General features: G+C 40.9%; 1 protein-coding gene across 7 annotated transcripts in view; it reads left to right on the top strand.

Moving 5' to 3' along the window:
* Positions 1–20,495, top strand: part of LOC103542594 (solute carrier family 23 member 1-like) — a 110,379-nt gene that overhangs the window by 42,404 nt on the left and 47,480 nt on the right. For 4 of the 7 annotated variants that reach the window (XR_011539619.1, XM_070617797.1, XM_070617801.1 and 1 more), the window contains one exon: positions 13,441–13,569. The exons of the other annotated variants lie outside the window; for them this stretch is intronic. Coding sequence is in view for 3 of the 4 variants with exons in the window: in XM_070617797.1 (XP_070473898.1) it covers positions 13,441–13,472 (32 nt within the window). In the remaining variant the exon portion in view is untranslated. Of the gene's footprint in view, positions 1–13,440; positions 13,570–20,495 lie in introns of those variants that run through there. 7 annotated transcript variants of the gene reach the window in all.

Genomic DNA, 20,495 nt, shown 5'->3' with positions numbered 1-20,495 from the left:
AGACACTCCCTGTAGGGAAATCCCATTAAACCGTTATGTCTCATACACCACCTCTGGGTCTTTTCTTTGGTCTCTCCGCAACCTATTTCACACTGCTGGCACAACTGGGCATGTGGCCAGACACTTGGTGAACCAGCCAGGAGACCGAGGAAAACTCTTTGATCGCTGAGATTATGGGCGACAGAAAGGGGAAATCCTGGCTTGGCTGGTGTCCTTAGTATAGGGGCTGTTTGCCACCATCCTGGATGGATGGGGCCCACTGTATGAGTACAAAAAATGCCAACGGACCTAGGGGAAGATGCTACAGCTGTGAGGGGGCCCTTCCCCACCATGGGTTGGCTCACAACTGAAGCCAAGATGGAAGCAAAAGTAAAACAGTTGCAGGAGAAAGTGCTTGCTCTTAGAGGAGCACGGTCTGACTGGCACTTGGGCACCAGACCTACTGCCCTCAGGATCCACTGGAGCTGCCTGGTGGCAGGGTGCTGAGATCAGTTGCCAGGTAACAGAGGGGTCGGCTGTGGGGGGCCGCCTCCCGCCCTCTGCTGGAGCGCCACCACCGCCAACCCGGGGGGAATCAGATAGGGCCAGGTGGAGGAGAGTGAGGGCTGCTGGGCCTGCTGTGTAGCTGCTTCCAGCTCCTTGGCTGCTCCTACTCCAAGCCTTGCTGGCTGCCCACCCTGAGGGCTCTGAGCAGCTGCTGCAACCAGTGAGGCTCCTGGGGTGGTTTCACGTCTCTGGGATACTGGAGTGGAAGGTATTTTGCTGTCAGGAGTGGAGATGAGCAAAGATCTAACAGTCTCCCTCTTGACTTGGTTAATGGCCGCCTGTAAGGGGCATGGCTTAATGAGGGGGACATACCAAGGCCTCTCCTCTGGTGGCAGCAGGCATCCCTCTGGAGGAAGTTGATAAGCAACCAAATGCTGTTCTGGTGGCTTTGTGGCAGAAGCTGGAGCCACAAAAGATTCACAAGGCCACCAACAGAGGGCCCCAAACCAATAGCACCCTGAGTGACAGCCTGGGAACACCCTAGCTCCCTTGACTGGGGGAAGGCCAAGGGACTCGACCCACTCCTGCAATGCCGTGCAGGTGGTTCGGATATCAGGGTACTGGAGGCCACATGTGGAGATAACAAATATTGGTCTACTAAAAATAAACAGATGGTCTTAGCATTGGTGGATACAGGAGCAAAATACTGATTTATGGAAATCCACCCCATTTTGATGGCCCTATTTCTATCATAGATGGTTATGGTGGGGGCAAAGTCAAGGTGAAATTGATGGTGCTGGTGCTTCAGATAGGGAGTCTCCTGCCAAAACTGTATACCATGTATGTTGCCCCCATACCCTATACTTCCTGGGTATGGATGTCCTTACTGGCCTGACCCATTATACTGATGATGTTGTGTTAACCTCTGAGTCTTTTTCAGACCTCCAGGAAGGCTCCTGCTCACTTGTTGCCCACCTATGCCAATGAGGATGGGCGGTGAATGACAATAAATTACAAGGGCCTGGGTTATCTGTCAAATAGTTGAGTGTTGTCTGATTGGGTAAGACCAAAGTGATTCCTGCTGATGTTATAGATAAGATACAGGCTTTCCCTACACCCAATACCCCAAAGCAACTACAGACCTTTCTAGGCTTATTAGGTTACTGATGCCCTTTCATTTCTCATTTAGCCCAACTACTCTGTGCTCTCTATCAGCTCGTGCGAAAGGGTATTATCTGGGACTGGGGGACCACCGAGCAGGAAGCCTTCACCCAAGCCAAAATAGCAGTAAAACAAACTCAGTCTTTGGGTGTTTTGAACAGGGACAACCGTGTGAATGGGATGTTTCCAGTTACCCAGAGGGGTTTGGATGCAGTCTCTGACAGAGCCAAGGCAATAAACGAGTTCCCCTTGGCTTCAGGTCCCAATTGTGGAAAGGGGCTAAAGACCAATACAGTGCCCTGGAACAATTATTTGCTGCTGACTTGGCCCTCCCGCAGGTGGAGCCCATGACCCATTCCCTGCTGGTCACAGTCTGTACTCATCTGCCCATTGCAGGGTGGCTCTGGGATGTTTTCAAAAAGCCCCCCTCAGGAATGTCTCAAACACAGACATTGGCAAAGTAGCATGCATACTTACAACAATCAGGGACCCTGACCAATAGTCCCCTAAGTGCAGAATTCCATGCCATCCCAGGACCAGTAACATATACCACAGAGAAAACAACCCCATTGGATGAGGTGTCCATGCCTGAAAACCTGCCAAATGTACGGGAAGGCAGAGGACCATCCTGGCAGAGGCCTAGTATATGGATGGCTCTGCAGTGGGCAACCCCCCTCAGTGGATGGCAGGGGCCATCCAGCCTTTAACCAACAGCATGTGGTTGGATTCTGGCTCTGGGTACAGTAGCCAGTGGGCTGAATTGTGGGCTGCCTGGATGGTATTGACTCAAGAACCCAATCCAGTGTATCTGTGTGTGGACAGTTGTACAGTCTACAAGGGGCTCACCCTATGGATGGCCCAATGGGCATGACAAACATGGACTATCAATGGTTGCCCATTGTGGAGGGAAGGGCTCTGAAATGATATCTGGCAGTGGGTCCTGGAAGAAGCACCAGCCAAGAGAGTGGCAGAATGGTTACACAAGGAGACTGACATAAAGGACAAAGGACTCTATGGGCTATTGCCAAGGCCTGGGGCCTCCCCTTACGCTAAGCTGATGTGGTACAGGCATGCCCTTCTTGTTCCTTGCACAGACCCTGGGCCATTCCCAAGAATGTGGACCAAATCACCAGAGGCAACCAACCTGCTCAATGCTGGCAGGTGGACTATGTTGGGCTCTTGCCTTCCTCTGATGGCTGCCAGTATGCCCTTACTTGTGTGGACATGTATACAGGACTGCTGCAGGCATACCCCAGCAAGAGGACCACCCAAAAGACCACCATAAGAGGCCTAGAACACCTCTGTGCCACATATGGTATCCCCACGGACATCAACAGTGACCAAGGTACACATTTTACTGGCCACCAGGTACAAACATGGGCTGACCAAATTAACATACATTGGCAGTTCCACCTGCCATACAATCCCACAGCCACCAGGCTGGAGGAATGAATGAACGGCTTGCTGAAACAACAACCAAGGACAGAAGACAGGACCCTAGTTCACTGGACAAGATGCTTAACAACTGCAATTTGTCAACTGAATGAACATGAAAGACATACGTGACCCAGTGCATATCAGATGTTGATGCAAGGACTTGATGTGACAGTACATCTCCAGACAAGAGCCCACCAAGTGGAAAAACTACATCCACAGTTAGGCACTCAAAAAAACTTGCTTTTGCCTCTGCCACAAGAACTCCCTACTGGTACCCATGTGGTAACTTGGCCCTGGGACTGCAGGTTTGGCCCTGCTGGTGTGGTTGCTTAGCCCCTTGGGGGACAGGCTTAGAACAGGATATCATGGTAATACCCTTTATTGTGTTGAGGCCACCCAAAATGTCCAAACTCTCTAATCCAGAGACTCCAATTCCCCAAGGCACTTTCATTCTTTCCCTCTGGTGTGATGTTCCTCCCTTATCTCATACCACTCCAACCGCGTGTGTCTTCTTGGATGATCATGACCTCCCTGTTTTAGTTCCCAGTGAATGTCTTACTTTTGTCCTTAGGACAACATCTCCCAACCTCTTCGCTGATTGGGCATACACCATTGCTGACATACAAAATTGCTCCACCTGCTGGGAATGCAGCCAACTGCCTCTCTCTTCCACCACAGAATTACCATGGAGGAGAGTGTTCTTTGGCATTCTTGCCTTTTTGGTATTACTTTTATTTTCCTGCTATGCTCTCTATTGCTGTTGTGATATATGGTTACAATGTTCTATGTGTCTGGCTCAAGGGTATCCGCGGAAGAATGGCGCGTTAAGATTGTAAGGGCCATTCAGACACAAGGGGGTGGAGTGTAGTGCCGTGGCCTATGTGCCCTATAGCAACCATGTGTCCTTCTGGCCCCCTTCTGGGCAGTACACCAACCATCAGAGATTTGTAATGATCCAGGGCCTGGCCAGCCCAGATCTTAACTTATTTCACTCAAAGAACATCATGTCTTGAAGGAACACGGAACCCTTCCACATGAGCTACTCTTCTTGGGAATGCTGATCGTACCAAGGACAGTCCCTCTTGGCAAGTACATAGTCTTTATTTCCATGCCTATATAAGCAACCCCCTCTCTGCCCATGGTAGCGGGTGCACAACTCTGTCCAGCCGGCTGCCACTGGACACTCCTTGTAAGTAAATCCCAATAAACCCTTATGTCTCTTATACTGTCTCTGGGTCTTTCCTTCGGTCTCTCCACAACCTATCCCACACTGCTTGCACAACTGGGCATGCAGCCAGAAAAGAGTGTCTCCTCCAACCTCTGCTTCCATCTTCCCATCTTCTTCTCTCTCCTTTGACCTTCTTGCCTCATTCTTATAAAGACACTGTGATTACATTAAGGGCCTGCCCATTTGATCCAGGATTATCTCCCCATCTCAAGATCCTTAGCTTAGTCACAGCTACAAAGTCCCTTTGCCATGTAAGATGACACTTACAGGTGCTAGTGATTAGGACATGGATAGCTTTGGGAACCATTATTCAGCTTACTATCATCCCTAATTAAAAATCCTATCATACTGATTTTATAGTATGGCAGCTGTTCCTTAAGAGTATGAGCCTGAAGTCCCTGCCACCCTGGGGGAAACTGATATGCACAGAGATCAAAGCCTTTACAAATCTGCTTCATTGACTACATTTTCTCCCTGTGAAGCCAAGTCAGTTCCCACTGGCCATATGGTTTTCTGGTCACCTTGTCACTTCCACACTTCTAAAAACACCCGCTGGAGTTAACACGGAAGGTGTCCCCCTTTCGTATAACCTTAGTTGATGAAAAGTCATATGTTGTTTTTTCACCATTTGCCTGTGAAGTTTTTAAACCAATTCTGCTCTTTTGAACAGTTTTTCATTCCTAAGATACACATGTATACAATATACATCCTTGTGTTAATGTTATAAGTATCGAATCTGTTTGTTCTTAGAAGACATTTTGCAGTCTTAGCCTGTGAAAAACTGATGATATTCTTTACAAAATCTGTGATGAGCCTCTACACATTTTCTTTTTTGCTGTAATTAGATAACATACTCAAATGAAATGTAACCTTTGTAAAACTCTACCAGAAGTTGATTAACAAACAGAAATTAACACTTTATTTTAGGATAGCGAGAATGGGGAGGAATTTTATTTCCACTTCCTACAGGACATCTCCACTCTACTTCTGCTTTGAACCTCGCGCCATCAGACTTTCTGCCTGTGCCCCTTTTTGTTGATGGCATCTCCAGACCCTGGTTACTAAACCCCCTTCCTTGAGGATGTCAGTGCATTGGGCACTGTCTCTCCAACAGTCCTCTGTCTTAATAATTGATGACTTCATATCTGTATAGCTCATCCTTCCTCCACCCTGGCCTCTTGTTCCTCCTCCAATAACCTGGTCCTTCACACCATCTCAGCAGCTCATTCCCATGGCCACGTTCTAGTCTAGACCTTGCGATCTACTTCCTACAGTCTCATTTTCAAGCAATCTCTGACCACTTCCTCCTATTTTTCTGGTTCACTACCTCTAGTCCCTCAAGTCCAATGACCCTTTAATTGGCCAAGATCTGAGTCTACTGTCCTCCCACCCCCTTCTTGTCTTCTCCTCCCTCCTCGCTCAGCTTCAATTCCCTGGTCAATCATAATAATCACTTTCTTGCATCCTTAACGCCCTTGGTCTGCTCTCTCTTCATCACACTGTCTTGGCAAAACCTTAATGCTGATCAAAAACAACCTTCACCTTCTCTGTGCCTGCACCCATGCAGCTGAACTGCATTGATTGCTCTTATCTTAGATTCATGACCATGAACTTCACGTGGGTCCTCAATGCTGCCTGGCAGTCATGCTACCTTTCCCAAGTCCATTTGCTCTCTCTTTTTCCTCTCTTAAGAAACTCCTTCTACCTCTGTCCTCATCCTGATTCTCAGCTTCCTGTTTCACTGAGAGATCTGTGGGGTTGAAATCAGCAGCATCCGCATCTCTCCATCTACCAGCTTCTGCACCCTTATCCTCGGTTTTCCCTCCTGTTACAGTGAATGGACCATATGGTTCTTCTCTAGAGCTGATTCCCTCCCTTTGTGCTCCAGAGCCCATCCCTTCATTCCTACTCAAGGATTCACTGCAGCAAAAAAATTAAATTCTCCCCTTTTCCTCTTGCATCATAAAATTTTCTCTTTCTTTTAATAATTTATGTCAGTATATACACCTGATTTTATTAGTATTATCTTAAATAAAGTCTAATTTTGTGAATGTGTGATATGGTGGGCTTAAAGAGGTAGGGTCTGCCTATATAACGTGCTGTAATAAATATTCTGTGGATCCAGGAGCTAGGCTTTGCTCTAGGGGAGCCCAGATGTCTCCCGAACCAAGAGTCGTCACATCCCCTCTTCTGGCCTTCTGTTCTTCAAATCCTGTCCAATTCTGCCATTGGATTTTATAGAGAAGGCACTGAAGCAAAGCAAAGACATTACTTGATGGGCTATAGCTTACGCAGTTGCCTTATTTGGGAAAGCCTAATTGGCTATTTGGGATGGGTTGTTCTTTTTTTTTTTTTTTAACTATTTTATTGTGGTCATATTGGCTTATAACATTGAATAAATTTCAGGTGTACATTATTATATATCAGTTTCTGTATAGACTGCATCGTGCTCACTACCAATAGTCTAGTTTTTTGTTTTTTCTTGTTTTTTTCTTCTGAGGGAGTTTTACCCAGAGCTAACATCTGTTGCCAATATTCCTCTTTTTTTTTCGCTTGAGGAAGACTAGCCCTGAGCTAACATTGGTGCCAGTCTTGCTCTACTTTATATGTGGGTTGCTGCCACAGCATGGCTGACAAGTGGTGTAGGTCCACATGCCCAGGATCCGAAACTGTGAACCCGAGCCGCCAAAAGAGGGCACGCCGATCTTAATAATGAAGCCATGGGACTGGCCCCCAATAATCTAGTTTTTGTCATTCACCATACATATGTGCCCCTTTACCACTTTTTCCCTTCCCCTACCCCTTCCCCTCTGGTAACCACTAATCTGTTCTCCTTATGCATGTGTTTGTTTATCTTCTAGATATAAGTGAAATCACATGTGTTTTTCTTTATCTGCCTGGCTTATTTTGCTAAGCATAATACTCTCAAGGTCCATCCATGTGTGGCAAATGAGACAATTTTGTCTTTTATTATGGCTGAATAGTATTCCATTGTGTATATACACATCATCTTCTTTATCCATTCATAAGTTGATGGACTTGGGTTGCTTCCATGTCCTGGCTATTGTGAATAGTGCTGCAATGAACATAGGGGTTCATAAATCTCTTTGTACTGTTGATTTCAACTTCTTTATATAAGTACCCAGTAGTGGGATAGCTGGATCATATGATATTTTTATTTGTAATCTTTTGGAAATCTCCATACTGTTTTCCACAGGGCTGCACCAGTTTTCATTCCCACCCGCAGTGTACGAGGGTTCCCTTTTCTCCACATCCTCTCCTACATTTGTTGTTTTTTGTCTTGTTAATTATAGCCATTCTGACAGGTGTAAGGTGATAATATCATTGTGCTTTTGATTTGCATTTCCCTAATAATTAGTGATGTTGAACATCTTTTCATGTGCCTGTTGGCCATCTGTATATCTTCTTTGGAAAAATGTCTGTTCATATCCTCTGCCCATTCTTTTGATTTGATTGTTTTTTTGTTGTTGTTGTTGAGTTGTGTTAGTTCTTTATATATTTTGGAAATTAATGCCTTTTCAGATATATGATATGCGAATATTTTCTGTCAGTTGGTGAGATGCCTTTTTGGTTTTTTTTCATGGTTTCCTCTGATTTGCAGAAGCTTTTTAGTCAGATGTAGTCCCATTTGTTTATTTTTACTTTTGTTTCCCTTGCCTAAGTGGACATGGTATTCCAAAAGATGCTGCTAAGACCAATGTCAAAGAGTGTACTGCCTATATTTTCTTCAAGGAGTTTTATGGTTTCAGGTCTTACATTCAAGTCCTTAATCCATTTTGAGTTAATTTTTTTTGTATGGTGTAAGATAATGGTCTACTTTCATTCTTTTGCATGTGGCTGTCCAGTTTTCCCATCACCATTTATTGAAGAGACTTTGATTTCTCCATTGTATGTTCTTGGCTCCTTTATTGAAGATTAGCTGTCCATAAATACGTGGTTTTATTTCTGGGCATTCAGTTCTGTTACATTGATCTGTGTGTCTGTTTTTGTGCTAGTACCATGCTATTTTGATTACTATTATCTTTGTAGTATTTTTTCTTTTGTTTTTGGTGAGGAAGATTCTCCCTGAGCTAACATCTGCTGCCAATCTTACTCTTCTTTGCATGAGAAAGATTAGCCCTGAGCTAAGATTTGTGCCAATCTTCTTGTATTTCATATGTGGGATGCCTCCACAGCATGGCTCCTGAATGGAGTACGTCCTTGCCCAGGATCCAAATCTGCAAACCCAGCCGCCGAAGCAGAGAGTGTGAAACTTTAACCACTCAGCCATGGAGCTGGCCCCTGCTTTGTAGTATATTTTGAAGTCAGGGATTGTGGTGACTCTAGGTTTGTTCTTTTTTCTCAGGATTACTTTGGCTATTCTTAGTCTTTTGTTGTTCCATATAAGTTTTAAGATTCTTTATTCTGTATCTGTGACAAATGTCATTGGGATTCTGATTGGGATTGCACTGAATCTGTAGATTGTTTAGGTAATATGAACTTTATTGTTTAGGTAATATGAACTAATATTAGGTAATATGAACTTTTTAACTGTTTTTTTTTCTTCCAATCCATGAGCGTGGAATGTCCTTCCATTTCTTTATGTCTTCTTTGATTTCTTTCAACAATGTCTTATAGTTTTAATTGTATACGTCTTTCACCTCCTAGGTTAAATTTATTCCTAGATATTTTATTCTTTTTGTTGTGATTATAAATGAGATTTCATTCTTGAGTTCCCTTTCTACTAGTTCATTATTAGTTTATAGAAATGCAAATGATTTTTGTAAGTTGATTTTGTACTCTGCAACTTTGCTGTGGTTGTTGATTATTTCTAATAGTTTTCTGGTGGATTCTTTAGTGTTTTCTATATGTAGAATCATGTCATCTACAAACAGTGAGAGTTTTACTTTTTCCTTTTCAATTTGGATACCTTATATTTCTTTTTCTTGCCTAATTTCTCTGGCCAAAACTTCCCATACTATGTTGAATAAGAGTGGTGTGAGTGGGCCCCCTTGTCTCGTTCCCATTCTCAGATGGGTGGCTTTAAGTTTTTCACCATTAAGTATGATGTTGGCTGTGGGTTCGTCATATATGGCCTTTATTATGTTGAGATACCTTCCTTCTATATCCATTTTATTGAGAGTTTTTATCATAAATGGATGTTGGATCTTGTCAAATGCTTCTTCTGCAACTATTGAGATGATTATGTGGTTTTTATTCTTCATTTTGTTAATGTGGTGTATCACATTGATTTGCTGATGTTGAACCATCCCTGCATCCCTGGTATAAATTCCACTTGACTGTGGTGTATGATCCTTTGAATGTTTTTGATTTGCTAATATTTTGTTGAGGATTTTTGCATCTATGTTCATTGGTGATATTGGCTTGCAATTTTCCTTTTTTTTTTTATCCTTGTCTGGTTTTGGTAGCACGATAATGTTGGCCTTGTGGAATTAGTTATAATCAATCGTATCTTTTTCAACTTTTTGTAATAATTCGAGAAGGATCAGTATTAATCTTCTTTGAAAGTTCAGTTGAATTTTCCCAAGAAGCCGTCTGGTCCTGAACTTGGTTTTTTGGGAGGTTTCTGATTATTGTTTCAATCTCCTTAATTGTGATTGGTCTATTCAGATTCTCTATTTCTGCTTGATTCAGTTTTGGGAGGTTGTATGAGTCCAACAATTCATCTATTTCTTCTAGGTTATACAGTTTGTTGGCATATTGTTTTTCATAGTATTCTCTTATTATCATTTGTATTTCTGGGATATGCATTGTAATTTCTCCTCTTTTATTTCTAATTGCATTTATTTGAGCCTTCTCTCTTTTCTTCTTAGTGAGTCTGGCTAAGGGTTTGTCAACTTTGTTTATCTTCTCAAAAGCCATGTCTCAGTTACTTTGATCTTTTCTATTGTTTTTTTTTAATTCTCTATTTAATTTATTTCTGCTCTAATTTTTATTATTTCCCTCCTTCTGCTGACTTTTGGCTTTTCTAGTTCTGTTAGGTATAGTTCAAGATACTTATTTGAAATTTCTCTTGTTTATTGAAGTAGGCCTGTATTGCTATAAAGTTCCCACTTAGTACCATTTTTCCTGCATCCATAAGAATTAGTATGTTGTATTTTCACCTTCACTTGTCTTCAGATTTTTTTTATTTCTCCTCTGATTTCTTCATTGATCCAATGGCTGTTCGGTAGCATGTTGTTTAATTTCCAGATGTTTGTGATTTTCCTAGTTTTTTTCTTGTAATTGATTTCTAGTTTCATAGCATTGTGGTCAGAAAAGATACTCAATATAATTTCAATCTTCTTAAATTTATTGAGGCTTGCCTTGTTTCCTAACATATGGTCTATATTTCTGAATGTTCCATGTGCACTTGAGAAGAATGTGTATTCTGCCGTTCTTAGATCGAGTGTTCTATATATATCTATTAAGTCTAGCTGGTCTACTGTTTCATTGAAGGCCACTTTTTCCTTGTTGACTTTCTGTCTGGAAGCTATCCATTGGTGTAAGGGGGCGTTGAGGTCCCCTACTATTATTGTGTTACTGTTAATTTCTCCCTTTAGGTCTTTTAATAGTTGCCTTTTATACTTTGGTGCTCCTGTGTTAGGTGCACATGTATTCACAAGAGTTTTGTCCTCTTAGAGGAATGTCTCTTTTATCGTTATATACTGTCCCTCTTTGTCTCTCATTGTCTCTTCTATCTTGGAATCTGCTTTGTCTGATATCAGTATGGTGACACCTGGTTTATTTTGTTTGCCATTTTCTTGGAGTATCTTCTTGCATCTCTTCACTCTAAGCCTATGTTTGCCTTTAGAGCTGAGATGTGTTTCCTGGAGGCATCATACTGTTGGGTCTTGTTTTTTAATCCATCCAGCTACTCTGTGTCTCATGTTTGGGGAATTGAATCCATTTACATTTAGAGTGATTATTGATATATGAGGGCTTAATACTGCCACTTTATCTTGTTTTCCAGTTGTTCTATTTTTCTATTGTTTCTTTTTCCTTGTATTTCTGACTCCCATTTCAGTTTGGTGGTTTTCTGTGATGATTTTCTAAGTTTTCTCTTTATGAATGTGGTTCTGTTCTTATTTTTTACTTATTGTTTACCATGAGTTTGTATAAAAGATCTCGAAGATGAGATAGTCCATTTTCTGATAGCTCTTATCTCCTTAGCCAAAGCAAATGCCATGCCTTAACTCTTCACCATCTAAGTTATTGTTGTTACAAATTATTCTATTCTGCATTGTAAGTTTGTGACTAAATTGAAGTTTTTATAATTATTTTTGATGCTTTCCTTTCCTTTATCTTTTATGTTTTAATCAAGTGTTTGCTAGTCTGTTCTGATAGAGAGCCTCAATTTTATTATTTTGTCTATTTATTTCCTTGCTCAAAGTTTTGTAGGCCTTTGCCTTTTTTGTTTCAGATAGGAGGGCTCTCTTCATCATTTCTTGTAAGGGAAGTCTAGTGGTGATGAATCTCTCAGCTTTTGTTTATCTGGGAAAGCTTTTATGTCTCCATCATATCTGAAGAATAATTTTGCTGAATAGAGTATTTTTGGCTGAAAGTTTTTGTCTTTCAGTATTTTGAATATATCATTCCATTCTCTCCTAGCCTGTAAGGTTTCTGCTGAGAAATCCGCTGAAAGCCTGATGAAGGTTCCTTTGTAGGCTATTTTATTCTGCCTTGCTGCCCTTAATATTTTTTCTTTGTCATTGACTTTTGACAGTTTTCATATTATATGCCTTGGAGAAGGACTTTTTGCACTGATGTAATTTGAGTTCTCCTGCCTTCATGTACTTGTAAGTCCAGTTCCTGCCCCAGGTTTGAGAAGTTCTCAGCTGTTATTTCTTTGAACAAGCTCTCTTCTCCTTTCTCCCTCTCTTGTCCCTCTGAGTATCTATAATCCTTATGTTACTCTTCCTAGTTGAGTTGGACATTTCTTGAAGAATTTAATTTTTAAAAAATCTTAGTTCTCTTTCCTCCTTCACCAGAAGCATTTCTATATTTCTATCTTCTAAGTCACTAATTCTGTCCTCCATAAAGTCTGCTCCATTTTTTATGGTTTCTAGATTATTTTTTATCTCATTAATTGTGTTCTTCATATCCAGAATTTTTGTGTAGTTTTTTAAAAGACCTTCAGTCTCTTTGGTGAAATATCCTTTCTGTTAATTAATTTTACTCCTGAGCTCATTGAACTGTATTTCTGTGTTTTCCTGTAACTCATTGAATTTCTTTATGACAACTATTTTGAATTCTTTGTCGTTCAGATTGTAATCTGTGACTTCAGGTTTGGTTTCTCAAGACTTGTCATTTTCCTTCTTTTCTTCAGTGTTACTGTAGGTCTTCATGGTATTTGATGAATTGATCCTCTGCCAGCTCATTTGTGGTAGTATCAGGTCTCAGATTACAGCTGCCATTGCTAGGGGGTGGCAGGAGCTGTCTTTTCTGATCCCACCCTCTCCATTGGTAGTTGTGCCACTCAGGCTGCTCCACATTTGCATGGACTGACTCTGGGGATTGTGCTCATGCCAGTGGGGCAACTGTGCTCTGTGGGCTGGTCTAGCTGATCTGCTTCACTTGGCAGGTGGGGTGCTTTGTGGGGGCTGAGCTACTACTTGGTGTGGAAAGTTTGCAGAGGCATGGCCATGTTGGTAAGTGGGTCCTCCTGCAGGATGAGTTACCACTCAGAAAGCATCTGTGTGTGGGCCAGGCTGCCCCCACCTCCACTCACAGTCACACTGGCTGCTGTGTGAGGATCCACGACCTAGAGTGCTGCTGCTGAGGAGGGGGAGGAGTCTGCTCACCTAGTTCCATGGCTTCCTGGGGATCCAGTCCACCCACCTTCAGATGTATAGCTGCATGGATCTCTTAGGCATTTTGTTGTGTTGTGTTGTGTAGGGAATCTTCTGTTGTTTAATGAACGCACATTTAGTTGTAACTTAGAAGAGAGAGGAAAAAGGAACAACTCAGTCCACTATGACATCACTCTGTGATGGATTGGTCTGAAATTTCACTTTCTTGGATTTGAATGCACTGACTCTGGCTTAGGTTTTGGTTTGCTTATGTAGGCTACCAAGGCATCAGAGCCCCCTTAACCTAATGGCCTCCTTTTTAAATTATTTTAACAGGCTTCAAGACTGCAGTATCAGCTCCCGTTTGAATTTGCAGCCTGCTGATCTGTCCTACAAATTTCACATTTGCAGTCTCCACAATTGTGTGAACCAATTCCTTAAAATAAATCTCTATACCTACACCTATACCTATACTATTGATTCTATTTCTGTGACAGATAGAGTACTGGCTGATACAGAAAGATATCATCAGTCAAGATAGAAAAATATACCTGACTAATATAGGAAGAGTCCTTGGTGGGGAGGAAAAGAGAATGAGGACCATCTGAGGGTGGTTTGATGCAACAAATCCAACTCAGGCTGTGCCAATATCCAATGCACACTGCAGGAGAAGGCAGGGAAGCAGAGGGCTGTTGGGGCTGAGGAGTGAATGTCAGGACAACACTCCTAGCACTTAACTGTGGGGAAAAAGAACACAAATATTTGCTGAGGTCCACTCTGACCAGGGGCCCACTGGCACATACTGCTTTGGGAATGAAGTCATAGCCTTAGATAAAATAGGATTGGGGTGAAAGGTATTGCAACGAGGGAGTGGCTATGCAGAGCCAGTACATGTTCCTTTAAGGCCTACTATGTGCAGGGACCTCTGTAACAACACATTTATTCTTTCCCATGTGCTGGCTTGTTCCTGAGTTGCTGGGGGTGGCTGGCCTGAGCTGCAGTGACAGGAGCACTCCTCTTTCCTTTCTTCTCAACACAAGTTTGGGCACTCTCCAAGCATGAAGGCCCTGCCCACCCAGCTGCTTGGAAACCCCCTCCTGATCCTTAATTTGGACAGTGAAGTGCAGGCAAAGCTCTGATCCCTGCATATAACCAGGGCGATCCTTAAGGGTCTCTCAGCTCATGTGTCATAGGATGGTGCGGTGAGGTGGTGAGAGCTGGGGATGTGGTGTCAGACAGAGTGGGTTTTGATCTTAAGACTTAACCTGCATGTCAGTTTCTCATGGGGAGATGAAAAAGTCAAAGGATATGGGAGGCCTTCAGTGGAGGGGCGCCACTGTTGTCATGATGTGTAAATCGTAAAGAGCCAGGTGAACCCATTCTCTCTGTACACTCAATGGATTAGTCACAGTTCTCTAGAGAAACAGAACCAACAGGTTGTAGGATGTGTATGTACCTACATGTACACACATATACATATATACACACACATGCATAACTGTATATGTATATATAGAGACAGAGAGAGAGAAAGAGATTTATTTGAAGGAGTGTGCTTATGTGATCATGCAGGCTAACAGTTCCAAAATCTGGCAGGTTGGGAAGAGTTGCAGTTCAAGTCTGAAGGCAGTCACTGGCAGATTTCCCTCTTTCTCTGGGGAGGTCAGTATTTTGGTATATTCAGTCCTTCAAATGATTGGATGAGGCCAACACATATAGTAGAGAGTAATCTGCTTTACTCAAATTCTGCTGATTTAAATGTTAATTTCATCCAAAAATATCTTCATAAAAACATCTAGAATAATGTTTGACCCGCTATCTGGATACCGTGGCCTAGTCAAGTTGACACTAGAATTCACTATCACATCCAACATGCACATCCAGGGACATACATTCTTTGCCCAGGAACCTCACCAGAAAGTGCTCAGAACACTGTGGGATCTGCCTTGGACTCCAACAGGAGATTTTATTACCCGAAGAAGCAGATGGAGATGGTTCTACCCTGATGTCCTGTAGCACAGGGTTGAGGTCAGCACCATTCCTGGGCTCCCAGAACATGCAGGATGAGTGGATAACCTCTAGAACCCATCAGAACAATGTCCTGAACCCAGGGTGTGCTGCAAGTAGCCAATGTTATGGCAGCTCCAGGGACAGATCCTGCATGTCCTCTTTTTGTACCTCAGCTGCACCCAGCACCCCCTGAATAGGAGCACAGTGAAAGCAGGAGTGTGCCCTGCAGCAGGCCAACCTCTTACACCAGACAACCCTGAAAGGCCAACACGGGCCCATGCTACATTTAAATACTTTATAATAATCAGAAACTAAAACCATCAAAATGCTTTTGGGACAGCCCACTCTAAACTTCCCAGAAGGCTGAGGCAGGGGCAACCTTGGCTGCCTGCATTCAAACTTGGAAACTGCCTACCCTCCTTCCTTCCTCCCCATCTCTGCCCTTCTGTTTTACAAATCTTCATCATCAAAGTTTAAATCCAGAAACAGTCTTAAGATTTGTTTTGAATGTAATAATATTTTCACATGTTGCCTTTGACATTAGCAAGACTGACCTCACTATATTGAAAATTATTATTTAGTGTTCTTTAATCATGGTGGCTGGGAAGGTGAACCAAGATCAAGACACTTCAATTCTTCCTTTGTAATATCTTGCTTTCACTTTTTTATTTCTATTACTAGTGCTTTTTATCAACTTTAAGCCCCAATTCCCATATTGTAAGAAAAACGCAAGCGTGAGGAAGACGGGGATGTAGGAATCCATCTCTTTACCTGGACAACAATTGAACTGGCAAAATCTGTCTCATGTAACTGTTTTGGAACTCTGAAGTCCGTTGAAGGATTGCAACTCCCAGGGGAAGATTTGGTGGTTAACTTTGGTCAATTTTAGCTCTTAGCACAGTAGTAGCTACCCATTCCCCACCCCCTAGACATGTCTCAGATAGCTGTGCACATCTTCCTGGAGCAGCTTGCACACAGCTTGGGGGAGTCAGAGTGGGCAAAAAGGACCCTGTCCTCCAATTATTGGGGATCTCTGCTCTGGTTGCTGATTACTGCTTCTGATCACAGAAGTGCAGACAAAGAGATGAGTAGCCATTGTTCTTGCGTCTACCCCATTGTTGCAAGCCCCACTTTCTCTGGCTGAAGTGATTTCCAGAGGATTTATAAGGCCAGTGCCCATTTCCCCCCTTTCTCAATTTTCATTTTCTTTACTTTACAGAGACAGCCATTAAAGACTATGACATTCAAAAACAACTGCATATACAGGGAAAATTAGAAAGTGACTGTGCATGTCCAGGGAAAGGCTCAGAAAAGACCTGAGAAGACCTTAAGTTTACACCTAAGGCTGAACTTTGGCATAGAGAGAGCCTACAACAAGCAACAAAACAAAAACAATGAAAAAAGACAGTAACAGCAATAATAAAAAACCCTGGGGAAGGGGGAAGAATCTGATTTCCAGAGGTACCACATTACTAGATTCAAACAAAAAAATCACAAGGCATACAAAGAAACAGAAAAGTAAGGTCCATGCAAAATAAAAAAAAATAAATCACCTGAAACTGTCCCTGAAAAACACATAATGGTAGATATACTAAGACTTTAAAACAACTCTCTTAAAAATTTGTAAAGAACTAAAAGATGTGGAGAAAGAGAAGAAAATGACATGTGAATAAAATGGAAATATCAATAAAGTAGTAGAAAACCTAACAGGAAACCAAAAAGAATTCTGGAGCTGAAAATTACATTTACTGAAACAAAAATTCAGTAGAGGGATTCAATGAGCGTATTTGAGCAGGCAGAAGAAAGAACCAGCAACCTTGAAGATAGGACTATGGAGATGATCAAATATGAGGAACAGAAAGAAAAAATGTTGAAGGAAAGCAAACAGAGCCTAAGGGACGTGTGGGGCACCATTAAGTGGACCAATATATGCATTGATGGAGTTTCAGAAGGAGAAGAGAGAAGGGTGCAGGGAGAATATTTGAAGAAATACTCCCTGAAAATTTCCTAAATTTAATGGAAGACATGAATATAAACATCCAGGAATCTCAACAAACTCTAAGTAAGATGAGCACAAAGAGACCCACACAAAGACGCCTTATAGTCAGACATTGAAAAGACAAACAGAGAATCTCCAAAGCAGCAAGAGAAGTGAATCATCACATACAAGGGATCCTCAAGATTGTCAGCAGATCTCTCTGCAGAAACGTCAGAGGCCAGAAGACAGTGGGCTGATATACTCAAAGTGCTAATAGAAAAAAAAGCTATGAACCAAGAATCCTATATCCAGAAAAACTGTCCTTCAAGAATGAGGAAGATATTAAGACATTCTCAGGTAAACAAAAACTAAGGGAGTTTGTGACTTCTATACCTGCCTGTAAGAAATGCTCAAGGTGGTCTTTCAAGATGAAATGAAAGGACACTGAATAATAACTTGAAGCTATAGAAAGAAAGAAAGATCTCAATAAAGGTAAATCAATGGCCACATAAAATTTAGTATTATCGTACAGTGGTTTGTAAGTATACTTTTTGTTTTATACATGATTTGAGATCAATACATTTAAGGAAAAAAACCACATTAGTGTAAAAACTAGTATTATTGTAAGTTTGATTTCTAATTCCAAATCTTGTTTTCTACGTAACTTAAGAATATGCATTTAAAAAATTATTAGTCTATGTTTTTGGACATACAATGCCTAAGGATGTAATTTTGTGACATCAGTAACTGAAAGGGGTGGGGACAGAGCTGTGAAGGAGCAGAGATTTTGTGTGTTATTGAAGTTGGTATGAATTTAAATTAGAGTGTCATAACATTAGCATGTTACATGTAATTCTCATGATAACAACAAAGAATTTATCTCTAGAAGATACCCAAAAGGAAATGGGAAAGGAATTAAATATTTCACTACAAAACATCAACTAAACACAAAAGAGGACAATAATGCAGGAATGAGGGACAAAAAAGCTAAAAGGCATATAGAAAACAAATAGCACAATGACATAAGTACCTCCCTTCCTAACAATAATGACTTGAAATGCCAATTAATTCAACTCTCGAATCAAAAGACAAAAAATGGATAAAAACACATGATTCAACTATATGACCTTACCACCTGCAAACACGTAATTTTACTTCTTTTTCCAACTATGTGTCTTTAGATCTAAAGTGAATCTCTTGTAGATGGCACACAAGCAGGTTGAAGCTGAAAGGATGGATAAAAAATATTCCATGCAAATAGTAATCAAAAGAGAGCAGGAGTGGCTATACTACTATCAGACAAAATGTAGTTTAAATCAAAAAGATTACAAGAGAGAAAGAAGGACATTATGTATTAATAAATGTTAAATATAGCAAGAAATATAACAGTTATAAACATTTACACACTTAATGACAGACCATCAAAATATATGAAGCAAAAGCTGACAAAAGAGAAGGGATTTTGAAATAGTTCTACAATAATGGTTGAAACTTCAATACCCCACTCAGAAGAATGGATGTGTTAAGCCACAAATTAAGTGTCAATAGATTTAAAAAGATAGATATACCACAATGGGATGAAGTATCTTCTCTGACCACAACAAGATGTTAACAAAGAAACAATTAACTTAAGGAAATCTAAAAAATTCAGAAAGTTTTGGAAATTAAGCAACACTTTTAAGCAACTAATGGAGATAAAGAAAACCCATCCAAAAATTCACATGTAATCTCAAGGCACCCCAAATAGCCAAAACAATCTTGGAAAAGAACAAAAAAACTAGAAGACCCATACTTCCTGATTTTAAAACTTACTACAGTAATCAAAACAGCGTGGTATTTGCATACAGACAGACATTTAGACCAACAGAATAGAACAGAGGGCCTGGAAATAAACCATCACATATACGGTCAAATGATTTTTGGCAAGAGTGACAAGACCATTCAATGGATAAAGGACAGTCTTTTCAACACGTAGTAGTGGGAAAACTGGATATCCACCTGCAAAAAGAGTGAAGTTGGATCTACCTAATGCCATATATGAAAATTAATTCAAAATGGATCAATAACCTAAATGTAAGACCTAAAACAATAAAATCCTTTTTATAAGAAAACATCGGACAAAACCTTCTTGACGTTGGAATTGGCAATGATTTCTTGGATATGACACTGAAGACACAGGTAACCAAATAAAAAATAGACAAATTGGACTTCGTGAAAATTTTAAAATTCTGTGCACCAAAAGACACTATCTGCAGAGTAAAAAGACAACCCATAGAATGGGAGAAAACATTTGCAAATCATATATCTGGTAAGGGATTTATATCAAGAGTATATAGAGAACTCCTAAAACTCAGCAACAGAAAAATCAAACAACATGATTCAGAAATGAGCAAAGCACTTGAATAGACGGTTCTCCAAAGAAGATATATGAATAGTCAAGAAGCACATGAAAACATGCTCAGCATCACTAATCATTAGGGAAATGCAAACGAAAACTTCAATGAGGTACCACTCACACCCATTAGGATGGCTGCTATCCAATGAGCAAAAAGTGCTGGCAAGGATATGGACAAATTGGAACTCTTGTGCACTGTTGGTGGGAATGTAAATGGTAAAGCTACTGTAGAAAACATTTTTGTGGTTCCTCAAAAAATTAAAAATAGAATTATCATATGATACAGAAATTCCACTTCTGGATATACGCCTATAAGAATTGAAAGCAGGATTTCAAAGAGATATTTGTATACATATGTTTTATAAGAACATTATTCACAATAGTTAAAATGTGTAGAAGCAGCCCAAGTGTTCATGGGAGAATGGACAAGCAAAAGGTGGCATATACATACAATGTAATATTATTCAGCCTTTAAAAGGAAGGGAATTCTGCAATATGTTACTACATGGATGAAATTTGAGGAGATTATTGCTAGTGAAATAAGCCAGTCACAAAAAGGCAAATACTTTATGATTCCACTTATATGAGATACTTAGGGTAGTCAAAATCACAAAGACAGAAAATTTAATGGTGGGATGCCAGGGGGAGGGGAAAATGGGAAGTTATCATTTAGTGGGTATAGAGTTTCAGTTTTACCTAATGACAAGAGTTATGGGGATGGATGGTCATGTTGGTTGCACAACAACGTGAATGTATTTAATACTACTCAACGTGCGCTTAAAAGTGGTTAAGATGGTAAATTTTATGTGTACTTTAACAAAACAAGAAAATATTTAAAAATATTACAAATTTATGCCATATTATCTGTATTATGTTCCAGTCTGTCTTTGTGCTACCACCAAATTATACTTCCTAAAACACTGCTTTATGTCATTTCTGTGCTCACAAATTTACATTGGCGTCTGATGACTGGCCTTAGTATATCTTTCTATCCTGACCTCCTATTGT

Source organism: Equus przewalskii, chromosome 4 (genome assembly GCF_037783145.1).
Source record: "Equus przewalskii isolate Varuska chromosome 4, EquPr2, whole genome shotgun sequence".
Lineage (NCBI taxonomy): Eukaryota > Metazoa > Chordata > Mammalia > Perissodactyla > Equidae > Equus > Equus przewalskii.
This window is presented reverse-complemented; position numbering and strand designations above follow the sequence as displayed.